Below are 14,169 nucleotides of genomic sequence, written 5' to 3'. Positions count from 1 at the left end.
GTTCATCTGTACAAACAATAGTACGCAAGTATAAACACCATGGGACCACGCAGCCATCATACCGCTCAGGAAGGAGATGTGTTTTGTCTCCTAGAGATGAACGTACTTTGCTGTGAAAATTCTAAATTAATCCCAGAACAACACCTTGTGGACCTTGTGGACAGGACCTTGTGAAGGTGCTGGAGGAAACAGGTACAAAAGTATCTATATCCACAGTAAAACGAGTCCTATATCGACATAACCTGAAAGGCCGCTCAGCAAGGAAGAAGCCACTGCTCCAAATCCTCCATAAAGAAGCCAGACTACGATTTGCAACTGCACATGTGGACAAAGATCGTACTTTTTGGAGAAATGTCCTCTGGTCTGATGAAACAAAAATTGAACTGTGTGGCCATAATGACCATCATTATGTTTGGAGGAAAAAGGGGGAGGCTTGCAAGCCGAAGAACACCATCCCAACCATCAAGCACGGAGGTGGCAGCATCATGTTGTGAAGGTGCTTTGCTGCAGGAGGGACTGGTGCACTTCACAAAATAGGTGGCATCATGAGGGTGGAAAATTATGTGGATTTATTGAGGCAACATCTCAAGACATCAGTCAAGAAGTTAAAGCTTGGTCGCAAATGGGTCTCCCAAATGGACAATGACCCCAAGCATACTTCCAAAGTTGTGGCAAAATGGCTTAAGGACAACAATGTCAAGGTATTGGAGTGGTCATCACAAAGCCCTGACCTCAATCCCATAGAAACTTTGTGGGCAGAACTGAAAAAGCGTGTGCAAGCAAGGAGGCCTTACAAACCTGACTCAGTTACACCAGCTCTGTCAGGAGGAATGGGCCCAAATTCACCCAACTTATTGTGGGAAGCTTGTGGAAGGCTACTTTGTCCCAAGCTAAACCATTTAAAGGCAATGCTACCAAATACTAACTGAGTGTATGTAAACTTCTGACCCACTGGGAATGTGATGAAAGAAATAAAAGCTGAAATAAATTATTCTCTCTACAATAATTCTAACATTTCACATTCTTAAAATAAAGTGGTGATCCTAACTGACCTAAGACAGGGAATTTTTACTAGGATTAAACGCCAGGAATTGTGAAAAACTGAGTTTAAATGAATTTGGCTAAGTTGTATATAAACTTCCAACTTCAACTGTAGATTGAGATGACACACATTCACTTACGGATGACACACACACATAAGCTAAGCATCAGACGCACATAGCCTCCTTGTCGTGTGGTAGAAATTCAGCTAAAGTACATCTGAGAATGTAGTGCTGAGGTAAAGAGAAGAAAGAGTTGGAAACAGAGAAAAAGAGAGAGAAGAGTGAGAGAGAAAAAATGGAAAGAGATAGATGGAGATACAGAACAGTGGGAAACAGAAAGAGTGAAATAGAGAGAAAGAAAACGTAAAAAGAGAAAGATACGGAGTGGGAAACGTAGAGAAATAAAAAAAGGAGATACAATGACTATTTTCGGCCTCCCCTGTGCTCTTGCTGCCAGGCATTTAACAGAAGTGGCTGAGTGCTGACCCATACTGAACCCGCAGGCTGGAGCCAGAGCGAGAGAGAGAGAGAACCAGAGAGCCAGGGTGTCTGAGCAGCTCAGTTCTCCCAGCCACGGGTCTCTTTGTCCCAGCCTCACAGAGGTCGGCACAGGAGGAGCCTGCAGAGCAGCTCAACCCTTTTAAAGTCTACCTGCCTTTCTTTACCCTTTCTTAACTCCAAGCCTCTCTAACTGCTAGGGGATGAGAGAGAGGGAGAGAGAGACAATGAGAGAAAGAGGGGATGAGAGGGAGAGAGAGAGGGAGAGAGACAATGAGAGAAAGAGGGGATGAGAGGGAGAGAGAGAGGGAGAGAGAGAGGGAGAGAAAGAGAGCGAGAAAAATGAGCACAAATGAACAAGAGAGAGGGGAAGGGAGTGATGGCACAAAAGAATGACAGGAGAGGGAGAAAGAGAGTTGTGAGGAGGCCAGGTCTCTGAGCAACTCAGCACTTCTCTTCCCTCTACCAAAGGCTTTAAGGGCCCAGCCGTGCCTGTCTTAAGGGCCAGTGTACCAAGGGCCATGGACGTGGCAGTCTGGCAGGGCTTAGACAGACTGGCTCCAGCTTAGGGAACACTAGGTCAGGAACACACAGGCATAGGCTCTGCCCCCATAGTTTGCTACTCGGAGTAGAATGGTGTGGAACTTGAACCGTATAGCAGTTGTGCAATGTGACTACTCAAAGTGCAGTAGAACTTCAATACTTGAACCCTAGCAATGTGACTTTGATGCTCCACTGAGCTAAATGGAATGGGGATGGACCAATGATGCATTATGGGTAGGATTTATTATTAAGGAGTGCTATGATGTACTTGGCGGATGGCCATTTCCTATAGGACAGTGGCTTCAGATGAATGTGCTCCAAGGATATTAGATCAGTATTTCTGGTAGGGTATAGAGTGGGTTATTCAGTACTTATAAGCACTTTTCATGGATAGCTTTTGTTTGATGTTAGAGTTGAGTGATAAAATGGCAGACCACCTCCAACCTAGTCTTTGGACTGAATTCCAGTCAAATCAGATGTGTATAAAATGTTATTTAAGGGGGAAAAAGGATGTCATTGGGATGGGTACGGGAGGGGTACAGGATGGGTACGGGAGGGGGACGGGAAGGGGATGGGAGGGGTACGGGAGGGGTACAGGATGGGTACGGGAGGGGGATGGGAAGGGGATGGGAGGGGTACGAGAGGGGTACAGGAGGGGGACGGGGAGGGGATGGGAGGGGGACGGGAGGGGTACAGGTTGGGTACGGGAGGGGCACGGGAAGGGGATGTGAGGGGTACGGGAGGGGTACAGGAGGGGAACGGGAAGGGGATGGGAGGGGTACATGATGGGTACGGGAGGGGGACGGGAAGGGGATGGGAGGGGTATGGGAGGGGGACAGGAGGGGACGGGAGGTGGACGGGAGGGGGGAGGGAGGGGTACAGGAGGGGGACCGGAGCCCTCATCAGGGAGACGGAGAGACAAGGAAAAGATTGCTCAAGCTAAGTGGGCTAAACCAGTCTACTTTGAAACAAAAGTATTCTTCCACGAGAAATTCCATCATTTGTTGTTTTGTTGATGGTGGTGGAAAACGCTCCAGAATCTCCCATAACTGTTTAATTGGGTTGAGATCTGGTGACTGAGACGGCAATGTCAAATGGTTTACATCGTTTTCATGCTCATCAAACCATTGAGTGACCACTCGTGGCCTGTGGATGGGGGCATTGTCATTCTATGGGGGCATAGCCATAGTAGCCAAAATAATGGGCTGCCCAGCATTTTTATACATGACCCTAAGCATGATGGGATGTTAATTGTTTAATGAAATCAGAAACCACACCCTTGTTTCATTATACATTGTATCCCTCATTTACTCAACTGTCCTATTATTTTGGCAGCTGCCTATACATTCTGACTCACCTACATACCCAAGAGCTAGCTAATCATACAGGTGGAGGAGAAAAGCTCCCCTCACTCACTCACTCACTCATTCACTCACTCACACATTACTGCTTCTCTAGAGAGACATATCAACACATGCTGTGTAGTGGACATGCACACACATACTTAATTACTTACTTACGCACGCACGCACGCACGCACGCACGCACGCACGCACGCACGCACGCACGCACGCACGCACGCACGCACGCACACACACACACACACACACACACACACACACACACACACACACACACACACACACACACACACACACACACACACACACACACACACACACACACACACACACACACACACACACACACACACACACACACACAGTCAGTCAAAGGTTTGGACACACCTACTCATTCAAGGGATTTTCTTGATTTGTACTATAGAATAATAGTGAAGACATCAAAGCTATGAAATAACATGTGCTGAGCCCTTGTTTTTCCTTCACTCTGCGGTCCAACTCATCTCAAACCATCTCAATTGGGTTGAGGTCAGGTGATTGTGGAGGCTAGGTCATTGGACGGAGCACTGCATCACTCTTCTTCTAAGTCAAATAGCCCTTACACAGCCTGGAGGTGTGTTTGGGGTCAATGTCCTGTTGAAAAACAAATGATAGTCCCACTAAGCGCAAATCAGATGGGATGGCTTATTGCTGCAGAATGATGTGGTAGCCATGCTGGTTAAGTGCACCTTGAATTCGAAATAAATCACAGACACATGCGGAGATAATCTATTCACCTGCGATTTCTGAGACTGGTAACTCTAATGAACTTATCCTCTGCAGCAGAGGTAACTCTGGGTCTTCCTTTCCTGTGGCGGTCCTCATGAGAGCCAGTTTTATCAAAGCGCTTCATGGTTTTTCCAAATTGACTGACCTTCATGTCTTAAAGTAATGATGGACTGTCATTTCTCTTTCCTTATTTTAGCTAGTCTTGCCATAATATGGACTTGGTCCTTTACTAAATAGGGCTATCCTCTTTATACCACCCCTACCTTGTCACAACACAACTTAAATGGCTCATACGCATTACGAAGGAAAGAAATTCCATAAATTCACTTTTATCAAGGCACACCTGTAAATTGAAATGCGTTCCAGGTGACTACCTCATGAAGCTGGTTGAGAGAATGCCAAGAGCGTGCAAAGCTGTCATCAAGGCAAAGGGTGACTACTTTGAAGAATCTCAAATATATATATATATATATTTGTTTTGGTCACTACATGATTCCATATGTGTTATTTCATAGTTTTGATGTCTTTACTATTATTCTACAATGTAGAAAATAGTAAAAGTAAAGAAAAGCCCTTGAATGAGAAGGTGTGTCCAAACTTTTGACTGGTACTGTAGGTAGTCACACTCTTTTACTGCATCATAGCTGCAACTAAAACTCACTCAGGGCACCCCTTGAAAGTGCATTGCAAATTTATCCTTACAGTGGAGGTGGGTCAATATATATATATATATGTATGTATGTATGTATATATAAATGTCCTCGTTTTTGAAAGAAAAGCACATTTTTGGTCCATTAAAATAACATCAAATTGATCAGATATACATTGTAGACATTTAATAGTAGCCACAAAACACCCGTCTCAATGTCAACAGTGAAGCGGCAACTCTGGGATACTGGCCCTCTAGGCAGAGTTGTAAAGAAATAGTAATATCTCAGACTGGCCAATAAAAATAACAGATTAAGATGGGCAAAAGAACACAGACACTAGACAGAGGAACCCTGCCTAGAGGCCAGCATCCCGGAGTCGCCTCTTCACTGTTCACGTTGAGACTGGTGTTCTCCGGATACTATTTAATGAAGCTGCCATTTGAGAACATGTGAGGCATCTGTTTCTCAAACTAGACACTCTAATGTACTTGTCCTCTTGCTCAGTTGTGCACCGGGGCCTCCCACTCCTCTTTCCATTCTGGTTAGATCCAGTTTGCGCTGTTCTGTGAAGGGAGTAGTACATAGCGTTGTACGAGATCTTCCGTTTCTCGGCGATTTCTCGCATGGAATAGCCTTCATTTCTCAGAACAAGAATAGACTGACGAGTTTCAGAAGAAAGTTATTTGTTTCTGGCCATTTTGAGCCTGTAATCTAACCCACAAATGCTGATGCTCCAGATACTCAACTAGTCTAAAGAAGGCCAGTTGTATTGCTTCTTTAATCAGGACAACAGTTTTCAGCTGTGCTAACATAATTGATAAAGGGTTTTCTAATGATCAATTAGCCTTTTAAAATGATACATTTGGATTAGCTAACACAACGTGCCATTGGAACACAGGAGTGAGGGTTGCTGATAATGAGCCTCTGTACACCTATGTAGATATTCCATTAAAAATCTGCCATTTCCAGATACAATAGTCATTTGCAACATTAACAATGTCTACACTGTATTTCTGATCAATTTATGTTATTTTAATGGACAAATAAATGTGCTTTTTTTTCAAAAACAAGGACATTTCTAAGTGACCCCAAACTTCTGAACGCTAGTGTATATATATTTTTTACCTTAATTTATCTAAGCAAGTCAGTTACAGTAAGAACCTGGCCAAACCTGGACGACGCTGGGCCAATTGTGCGCCACCCTATGAGACTCCCAATCCCGGATTGGGTTCTCCGCTTGTCGTTTGTTGATCCTGCTGCAGTTATTTTCCACTCGTTGTTGTTGACGAGACTTCACTCAAGGGGCTGTTAATGCTATTGTGTTTGCCATTGAGGAGCTAAAACACACGCGCTTAGTCACACACACACACACACACACACACACACACACACACACACACACACACACACACACACACACACACACACACACACACACACACAATCTATTATTGATTCTAACACACACATATGCACACGCACACACACACACACACACACACACACACACAGATACACACAGGCATTTTACAAGCATTTTGCTACACCCACGATAACATCTGTTAAACACGTGTATGTGACCATTAAAATTCGATTTCATTTGATTTGAGGCGCACACACACACTCCACTGTCGATGCTTAACACGCCCCCCCCTCCTGCATCTTCCCCATTTCTGATTAGTCAAACACCTGGGGGCTCCCTGGGGAGCTGGGGGGAGAGAGGAGGATATTCTTAAACCCTAAATCCCCCCCTTCTATCTTCCCTCTGCAGCTATGGAGGAAAGGATGGCAAGAATAATGAACTAATAAACCTGATAATGGATGACATGGGCAGATATACCCCGGATGACTTTTAATCTCCGCATTGTAATCTAATTATGGACTTTGTGCTATTTGGTGGGAACCCCTACTTCTCAACCTCCCTCTACTGAGAGGAGACACAGTGCCTCGTAGGACATTTCCTTGAGGTAAATCCATGATCTAACTTGATAAATGTCCCCTACATAGATTAAGATCAAAGATTACTTCAAGGGAGGAAGAAAGGACAGATGCCGTATAGAAAAACTGTATTTTGAGAAAAGCCATGGAGTTTTACTAAAATGTCTGCAGTGGTCAGATACTACCACTAGAGGGAGGGCTTTGTAACTCAGAGATGCTGAACTAGGTTGTTCAATGTTTAGTAGAAGGGAGGGTTTTAGTTGCCAGACTGCCTAAGGCATGCCTCTTTCGATGCTGTGCCCAGTTTCTGGTAATGGGAGGGAGGGAGGGAGGGAGGGAGGGAGGGAGGGAGGGAGGGAGGGAGGGAGGGAGGGAGGGAGGGAGGGAGGGAGGGAGGGAGGGAGGGAGGGAGGGAGGGAGGGAGGGAGGGAGGGAGGGAGGGAGGGAGGGAGGGAGGGAGGGAGGGAGGGAGGGAGACTTATATGTCTAGGGAGAGAGGAGAACATACCCTCACATATTGATTCATCTTACTAAGGACCATTGCCTCACACTACAGTATTTATTTTCTTTCTTATTTTCTTTTCTTTTCTCTTTCTCTCTCTCATCCTCTTTCTGTTTATCCTTCTCTCTGTCGCTGCATCTCTCCATCTCTGCCTCTGTGTGTATCTCCCTCTAATCTGCTTAGCTGCAGAGTGCTGGCGTTGCTGTTAAATGGGTTGTGAGTGGAGAGAGGAGCTCTATAATTGCAGCACTGGCTTTGCACAGGCCAATCTCCTAGGGTTACCTGGAGAATCTCATGTGAGCTATACGACACACACACACACACACTCACACACACACCCCTCGTCTGGCCTGTATGTTGTGCTGCATGCAAATGACTGTGACTCATGTTTTCCCCCTACACCTTCTGACTCTCACCTCTTTCTCCAATTCTATACTCACTATCTGTCCGCCTGTCATCCCTTCCTTTGACGTCTTCGTTTCTTTCCCCTCCTCCTTTCCACCTCTTCTCGTCCCCTCCGTCACCCTGTCAGGTCTATACCCCCTCCTCCACACTCTTTCCTGCCTTCTCTCTTTCTTTCTCTCTCACACACCCACAGACATACCTCTCCGTAGTTGACATTTTGTACTACACACACAGGCCTGTGTATAGAGACTCCTGGGGAGTGGACCTGGGTACTGCAAAACTGAGTGTGTATATAAAGCACTGTAGTCAATGCTTTATACCCACGCCTTACACCCCTACCCCTTACGTTACACCCCTACCCCTTACGTTACGCCCCTACCCCTTACGTTACGCCCCTACCCCTTACGTTACGCCCCTACCCCTTACGTTACGCCCCTACCCCTTACGTTACGCCCCTACCCCTTACGTTACGCCCCTACCCCTTACGTTACGCCCCTACCCCTTACGTTACACCCCTACCCCTTACGTTACGCCCCTACCCCTTACGTTACGCCCCTACCCCTTACGTTCCGCCCCTACCCCTTACGTTACGCCCCTACCTTTTACCTGACCGCGGCTATAGCAGCTCCAGCACCATCCATGTTGCAGCACATGAATTACAGCACAGCACTCTGGAGTGTTAATATGCCGTCTTTCAGGCTTTCTTGTCTTGCGTGTCTTCTCACCCCAGGCATCACTCTATAGCTGCAGAAGCTCTCAGGATCCTGACTCTAAACTGTCTGATCCAGAGGTGGAATTTGATTGAAACGATGAGGGAGATAATCATTTTTAGCTCTGGCTAAATGCTATCGTGCAGTTTAATGGAACAGAAATGAAGTGCTTTTGACATGCTGATGAGATGATGGCAATTATGCAGTACCGTTGATGAGCCCCTGATTATTACGCTGGGGAAAAAAGCCCTTGATAAGTTATGGATGTAGGAAAAAACAGAGCTCAAATCCACAGAGGGCTTTCCATTTACCCAGAAGTGAACAACTTGGAATTAGTGTTGCATTATGAGATTTGAAGTTTCGGAGTTGAGCTCAGAGACTTGCCTCTAAGGATGGTTGCGTGGGATCTCGAACAAAAATGTCTTCCTGGTATTAACCATGAAATGTGTTTAAATACTCTGTGCTCGGGTCTCTGAATATGAAATATGTTATGGTTGATGGTGAATACATGAAAATGTTTGAATAATGCAATGGTGATGTTAATGCATATGATATTGCTAGAAATTAATGTTTTTTATTTTGGGGTTTGACATTTGTTATGGATTAGTAGTATTGATTTAATTGTATGTTATTGATTTTCACTGTCCACCAAGCTATTAACTTTGCCAGGTATCCATTTATACTAATAGACTATTTCTAAATTATTCATAAATATGTTTAACTTACCGGACTCATAACCAAAACAACAGTTTAAACCTGAGGTAACTAGAAGGCTGTCTAACCAATCCAAACCAGTCCGCAAAAAGCTACTACTTCCTGAAACTACATAAAGCTGATTTTAACATACATAACCTTGCTAAACCTTTTGCCATGTTGCCCTTTTTCTAACCTTTAACCTTTGAACCTTTGACCTTCCAGATGTTAACCTGCTGCCCTCTGTCTTTTCCAAATTCTCTAAAGGGAACTTTGATAATGAACGCCTGGCTATTGCTAGACAAAGAATCCCATACCGGCTTGGTCGGGTAGTTGACGAGTGGCTACTCGACAAAGGTAACTAAAAAAAAACCTTAACACTCCACTAATGACCTAACCACTTAATCACCGATAACCACCGCTCTGGAGGAGGTGCAGTCCACGCAACAAAGGTGGATGTGATTGGCACTTTCCGGTTCCCCTGATTCACATATGTCCCATGCGATTGGCTTATGACCATAATCATCAGTCTCCAATCACCATTCAGGTAGTACACGAATAACACATTTAAACATGTAACTATTGCAACATTAGCATATCTACTACAGTTGTACTGTACACTTTAGCAGATTTCAGTTCTCGCCCCCGAAAGCAACTAGTTAGATGTGCTCATTCAATCTAGTAATTGGCCACATCGAAGTTTGCAAATTGATCACATCCTCCCTTATTAATAATCGTATGATGCTACAGTACCTTACACATTCTTCATAGCATTACAAGGTACTGAACTACAGAGTCAGTGGTAAGGGTTACACTAGACAGGGGAACCATGTCCAAGGCACCTTGACAAGGGGCTGCATCTCTTCAGAGTCCTAACTTACCAATAACCCCAACATAACCCCCCAGTAACCAACCAGACAAGATGGAAATAGACAGATCCTATTGGTTCCCTTCTGCTTCACTTCCTGTGTCTGTTGTTTGCTGTTGTGAAGTTGCATTAATTATGGTGATTATTATTCAAATTCCTATTCACAAAAGTGACAAATGGAGGAAGAAACAACAACCACTTAATTCTTTTCTGACACTCCGGAGAAAAGTAGCCACCTGAAAGTCATTAAAAGTTAAAGGGACTGTTTAATGTATTTTATGGACTTTGCTAATAAGCCTACAGTTTGTTGTGTCAGCCTCATTCTGTCCGGCAACAATGAGCACGATCGATCTGCAGTTTGGATCCGACTAAAAGTGACGACTCTTTAACCCTTTGAGTGCCAAACATCCCCGACCTCTTTGTCTTTGTCCTGTGTTGTGTGTTTGTGCCGCTGAAAGGTGGTTGATTCTAAAAACTCCCCCAACGGAGGTGTGGCCTTTATTAATCCTCCTCCACTCCCCCTTTCGTTCCATCTCTCTGGCGACAGTTACCACAGTCACACCACAATATCAGCCATTTTAAATCAGTGCTAGCTAGTTTCGCTGTCGTAGCACAATAATGGGCCGTCCACACCTAGCAGGATAACTAGCGACAACTATGGGGTGTAGATGGGCCTTATTAAGTCACATAAAACGATACTTCGGAAGTACTGAGAGTCGGGCTCTTAGCAACGGTTTAATGCTACTTATTTTGTGACTGCTGTTTCAATCGGCATATTGGTTAGTTGACTCAGATTCGAATGCGTTGATATCAGCCGTCACAACACAGTCCAATATGACTCATTGAGGGAAATGAGTTGAAATCCTGAATCTCTACGGTTCTCTGAAAGCTTCACCCACGTTTTGCATTCCATTTGTGTGACTCTTAATTGTGCCATGAATTAATCACATTTTACATCTTCTAATTAGCTGTGGGCAGGCTGTTCTTTGAAATAGAATTGTAAGTGATTACACGTATACGAGGAAAGAGTCGACATAAACTCATTTGTATTTATGTGAGAGTCAAACAACATAATTCAGCTTTCCCATGTTCATTTGATAAAAACAGAACCAGTAAACTGCTCATTTCATGTCATTTGGATTCATAGGTCAAATTCACATGTTGGATAGAATCAGAATATCACAACCAGAATCAGCTGAACAAAAACACATATTTAAAAATCATACATTAATGAGGATGATTTGATATTACTTACCAACCAGATTTAGGGAAAAATAACGATGTCACAATAAGTACCAAAGAATCAACAGTGCCAGAGAAGGCTGAGGAGACCAGTATAGAAACACTGGTACCAATAAAGAAGATGATGATGGAGGGAGGGGAAGTTCAAACTCAAAGGGTTAAAGTTCAAGTTACCTTGCTATGGAAACAGACAGAGATGACTCATGAGACCTAAACTAAGCAGAATCTAAACACATAAAAGCAAACCAAACTCAACCCACACTAATTACTGAGGGCTGACTCTCCCCACAGCACTCCCATCCCCACAACACTATGAACAGAAGGCCAGTATGTTATTGACAATCACACCAAAAACATTCCTAGATAGAGGATCTGTCTTACCTTCTGGGCCATAGCTAGCACACAGCCAAGAAGCCCTCAGTCATAACCCGGTTATAAACATCTCTAACATCAAATAAAAAAATACACATTTTATTGGTCGCATACACATTCTTTTGCCGATCTTTCTGCAGGTGAAGTGAAATGCTTACGTTTGAGCTCAATTGGAACTGTCTAAATTCCTCCCAAACCTAGAACTTAGACAGGATACATAGACAGGATATTAACAACTAAACTGCTAACTAAGTGCTTTGCTAAGCATAAACCATGACCAAGTAGTGTCAGAATACCCAACTCTCCCCTTACCCCTCCCCGTCCCCCGAAACGCAAAACTCAGAGGGTTAAAAACAAACCAATTAACTTGAACACCAAATTCTAAGCACTGCATCTGAATTAAATTGTTGTTTTTGATGAACCCTGCTACTACACAAGTGCTTCTTTGAGCATAAAGTTACAAGACTATAAGGTCCCTTTAACATTTACTGTCCCACATTAAATATGTTTGTGCCATTTGTTAATGAACAGAAATGTGTTAAATGATATGTCAATCATATGCTGTGTGGGATGTACAATGCTGTGTGTTGAATTTGTGTGTGTGTGTGTGTGTGTGTGTGTGTGTGTGTGTGTGTGTGTGTGTGTGTGTGTGTGTGTGTGTGTGTGTGTGTGTGTGTGTGTGTGTGTGTGTGTGTGTGTGTGTGTGTGTGTGTGTGTGTGTGTGTGTGTGTGTGTGTGTGTGTGTGTGTGTATGAATGAAAGAGAGTGTATCGTGTGGAGATTGCTGCCTGGTCTGTACTGGTCCAGACGGCATATAACTTATAGAGTTGGTCCTCCACACACCCCTGTTGTTAAACTGTGGTCCAACCCTTAAATGGTCACAGAGGGTATTCATTGCTTCAGATGTCTTGACCTGGACTCATTGTCAGTCTGTGGTCAAGTGGTCTGTGTGGTCAGTGTGGTCAGTGTGGTCAGTGTGGTCAAGTCTGAGGAACTGTATGACCACAGAGAATGGACATTTGCTCTCATTGATGTAAAAACTAGCTGGGGTAACTAGAGGAATGAAGAGTGGTTTATTTTGTGGCATAAAGATTGCATGAGATTGCATGCTACCTTAGAGCAATACACTTCCCCTAAAGTCAAGTGTGGAGTAGAATCAAGCAGAGGAAAAGGTAGGTAACACACACACTCACACGCTTATCAATGCTCCCAACAGACTTTACTGGCTGAAGCAGGAAGAGCTTAGTAGGTATTACAATATCTCCCCCAGCCCAGAGCTGGCTGTTGGATCACACATCTCAGTGTGCAGCTCTCGTTCTCTGTTCTCCTCCAGACTTTGAGGCAGATCAGAGAGAACATCTCTGGCCCTCCCAGGGCCTGCTGAATAAATCCAAAATGGCAGCACCTATAGGTATTCAATGGAGGGGGGGGGGAAATAAGAGACTCAAAAGTTTTTAGCAGCTCAATCCAACCAAACTCGCTCGGATGTGCCCTCCTTTTCCCTTGTGCCTCGTGTCTCTCTCTCTCTCTCTCTCTCTCTCTCTCTCTCTCTCTCTCTGTCTCTCTCTCTCTCTCTCTCTCTGTCTCTCTCTCTCTCTCTCTCTCTCTCTCTCTCTCTCTCTCTCTCTCTCTCTCTCTCTCTCACCTCATATCCAGCACCCCAAATCCTCTGCTGTTTTCTATCCCTCTCACCTCTCTCTCTCTCTCTCTCTCCCTCACTTTTCTTTGTCTCATCCTCGCAAGTCTTGGCACCACAAACTCCCAATGACAGCACATCCTCTTTTCTAGAACAAGAATGAGAGACTGTTTCCTAATCTCTCTGGGGAGAGAGCGGAGAGGGAGAAGAAAATAGAGATGACAAATAACCAGTGAGAATCGATTTCCCTTGTTCTCTGCTTTTTGCCAATGAGGGTATATTTACTTCCTGGCTTTACTCCCATATATTCCAGTCAGAGAGAAGAGAAGAATTGTGGAGTACATCTGTGTTTAGGGAGGATGCCTGGGAGCATTATGGCATACATCTGGGTTTAGGGAGGATGCCAAACCCTCCGTTTCAATTAAGGACCCGAAGGGAACGGCCCGAGACTTGTTTAGGTGGATGAGACTGGAAGGGAGGGAGTGAATGAGGAACACAACACACCACAAGGCCTTTGTGTCAACAGTGGTGCCTGGCTGTCATCTAGTGAGTGATTGAGGCTTAATGTTCAGTGATTAATGGTCTGGTTCAGGCTCCCCCTTTCTCCCTAATCGAGGATGATCGAGTCCTCCCACTCGATACCAGAGCCAAGGCCCAAATCAACCCCTCCTGGCTGGGCGCCCATCCAGACAGGGCATGCGTGAGCCTGGCTTTATTGCAGATATTTTTTCAACCCGGGCCTCTCACCAGTGGGGCCGGCTCTGTGGCCCCTGCAGGCCCCTCCAGGCCGCCCATGGTGAGTTTATTTGGCTCCTCTTTCACCTCTTTTCATTCACTCTTTCTCTTTTAAGTGGCTGCGAGACACCATTTCCTCCTGGCTTAAATAATGGGGCACTTTGGCTGTGTTATTTCTCTGTCCCCTACCATGAAATGGCCTGGA

At 44.7% G+C, this 14,169-nt stretch overlaps 1 protein-coding gene across 8 annotated transcripts in view; it reads left to right on the top strand.

The window, feature by feature from the left end:
- LOC110500696 (neurexin-2) overlaps positions 1-14,169 on the top strand; it is a 1,050,333-nt gene that overhangs the window by 1,008,684 nt on the left and 27,480 nt on the right. For 6 of the 8 annotated variants that reach the window (XM_090214789.1, XM_090214786.1, XM_090214788.1 and 3 more), the window contains one exon: positions 9,379-9,468. The exons of the other annotated variants lie outside the window; for them this stretch is intronic. In XM_090214789.1, the coding sequence (XP_090070915.1) occupies positions 9,379-9,468 (90 nt within the window). The remainder of the gene's footprint in view (positions 1-9,378; positions 9,469-14,169) is intronic. 8 annotated transcript variants of the gene reach the window in all.

This window comes from Oncorhynchus mykiss, chromosome 21, assembly GCF_057628025.1.
Source record: "Oncorhynchus mykiss isolate SJ-2025 chromosome 21, ASM5762802v1, whole genome shotgun sequence".
Taxonomy (NCBI): Eukaryota; Metazoa; Chordata; class Actinopteri; order Salmoniformes; family Salmonidae; genus Oncorhynchus; species Oncorhynchus mykiss.
Note: the sequence above shows the minus strand (reverse complement) of the source record. Positions and strands in the feature narration are given on the sequence as shown.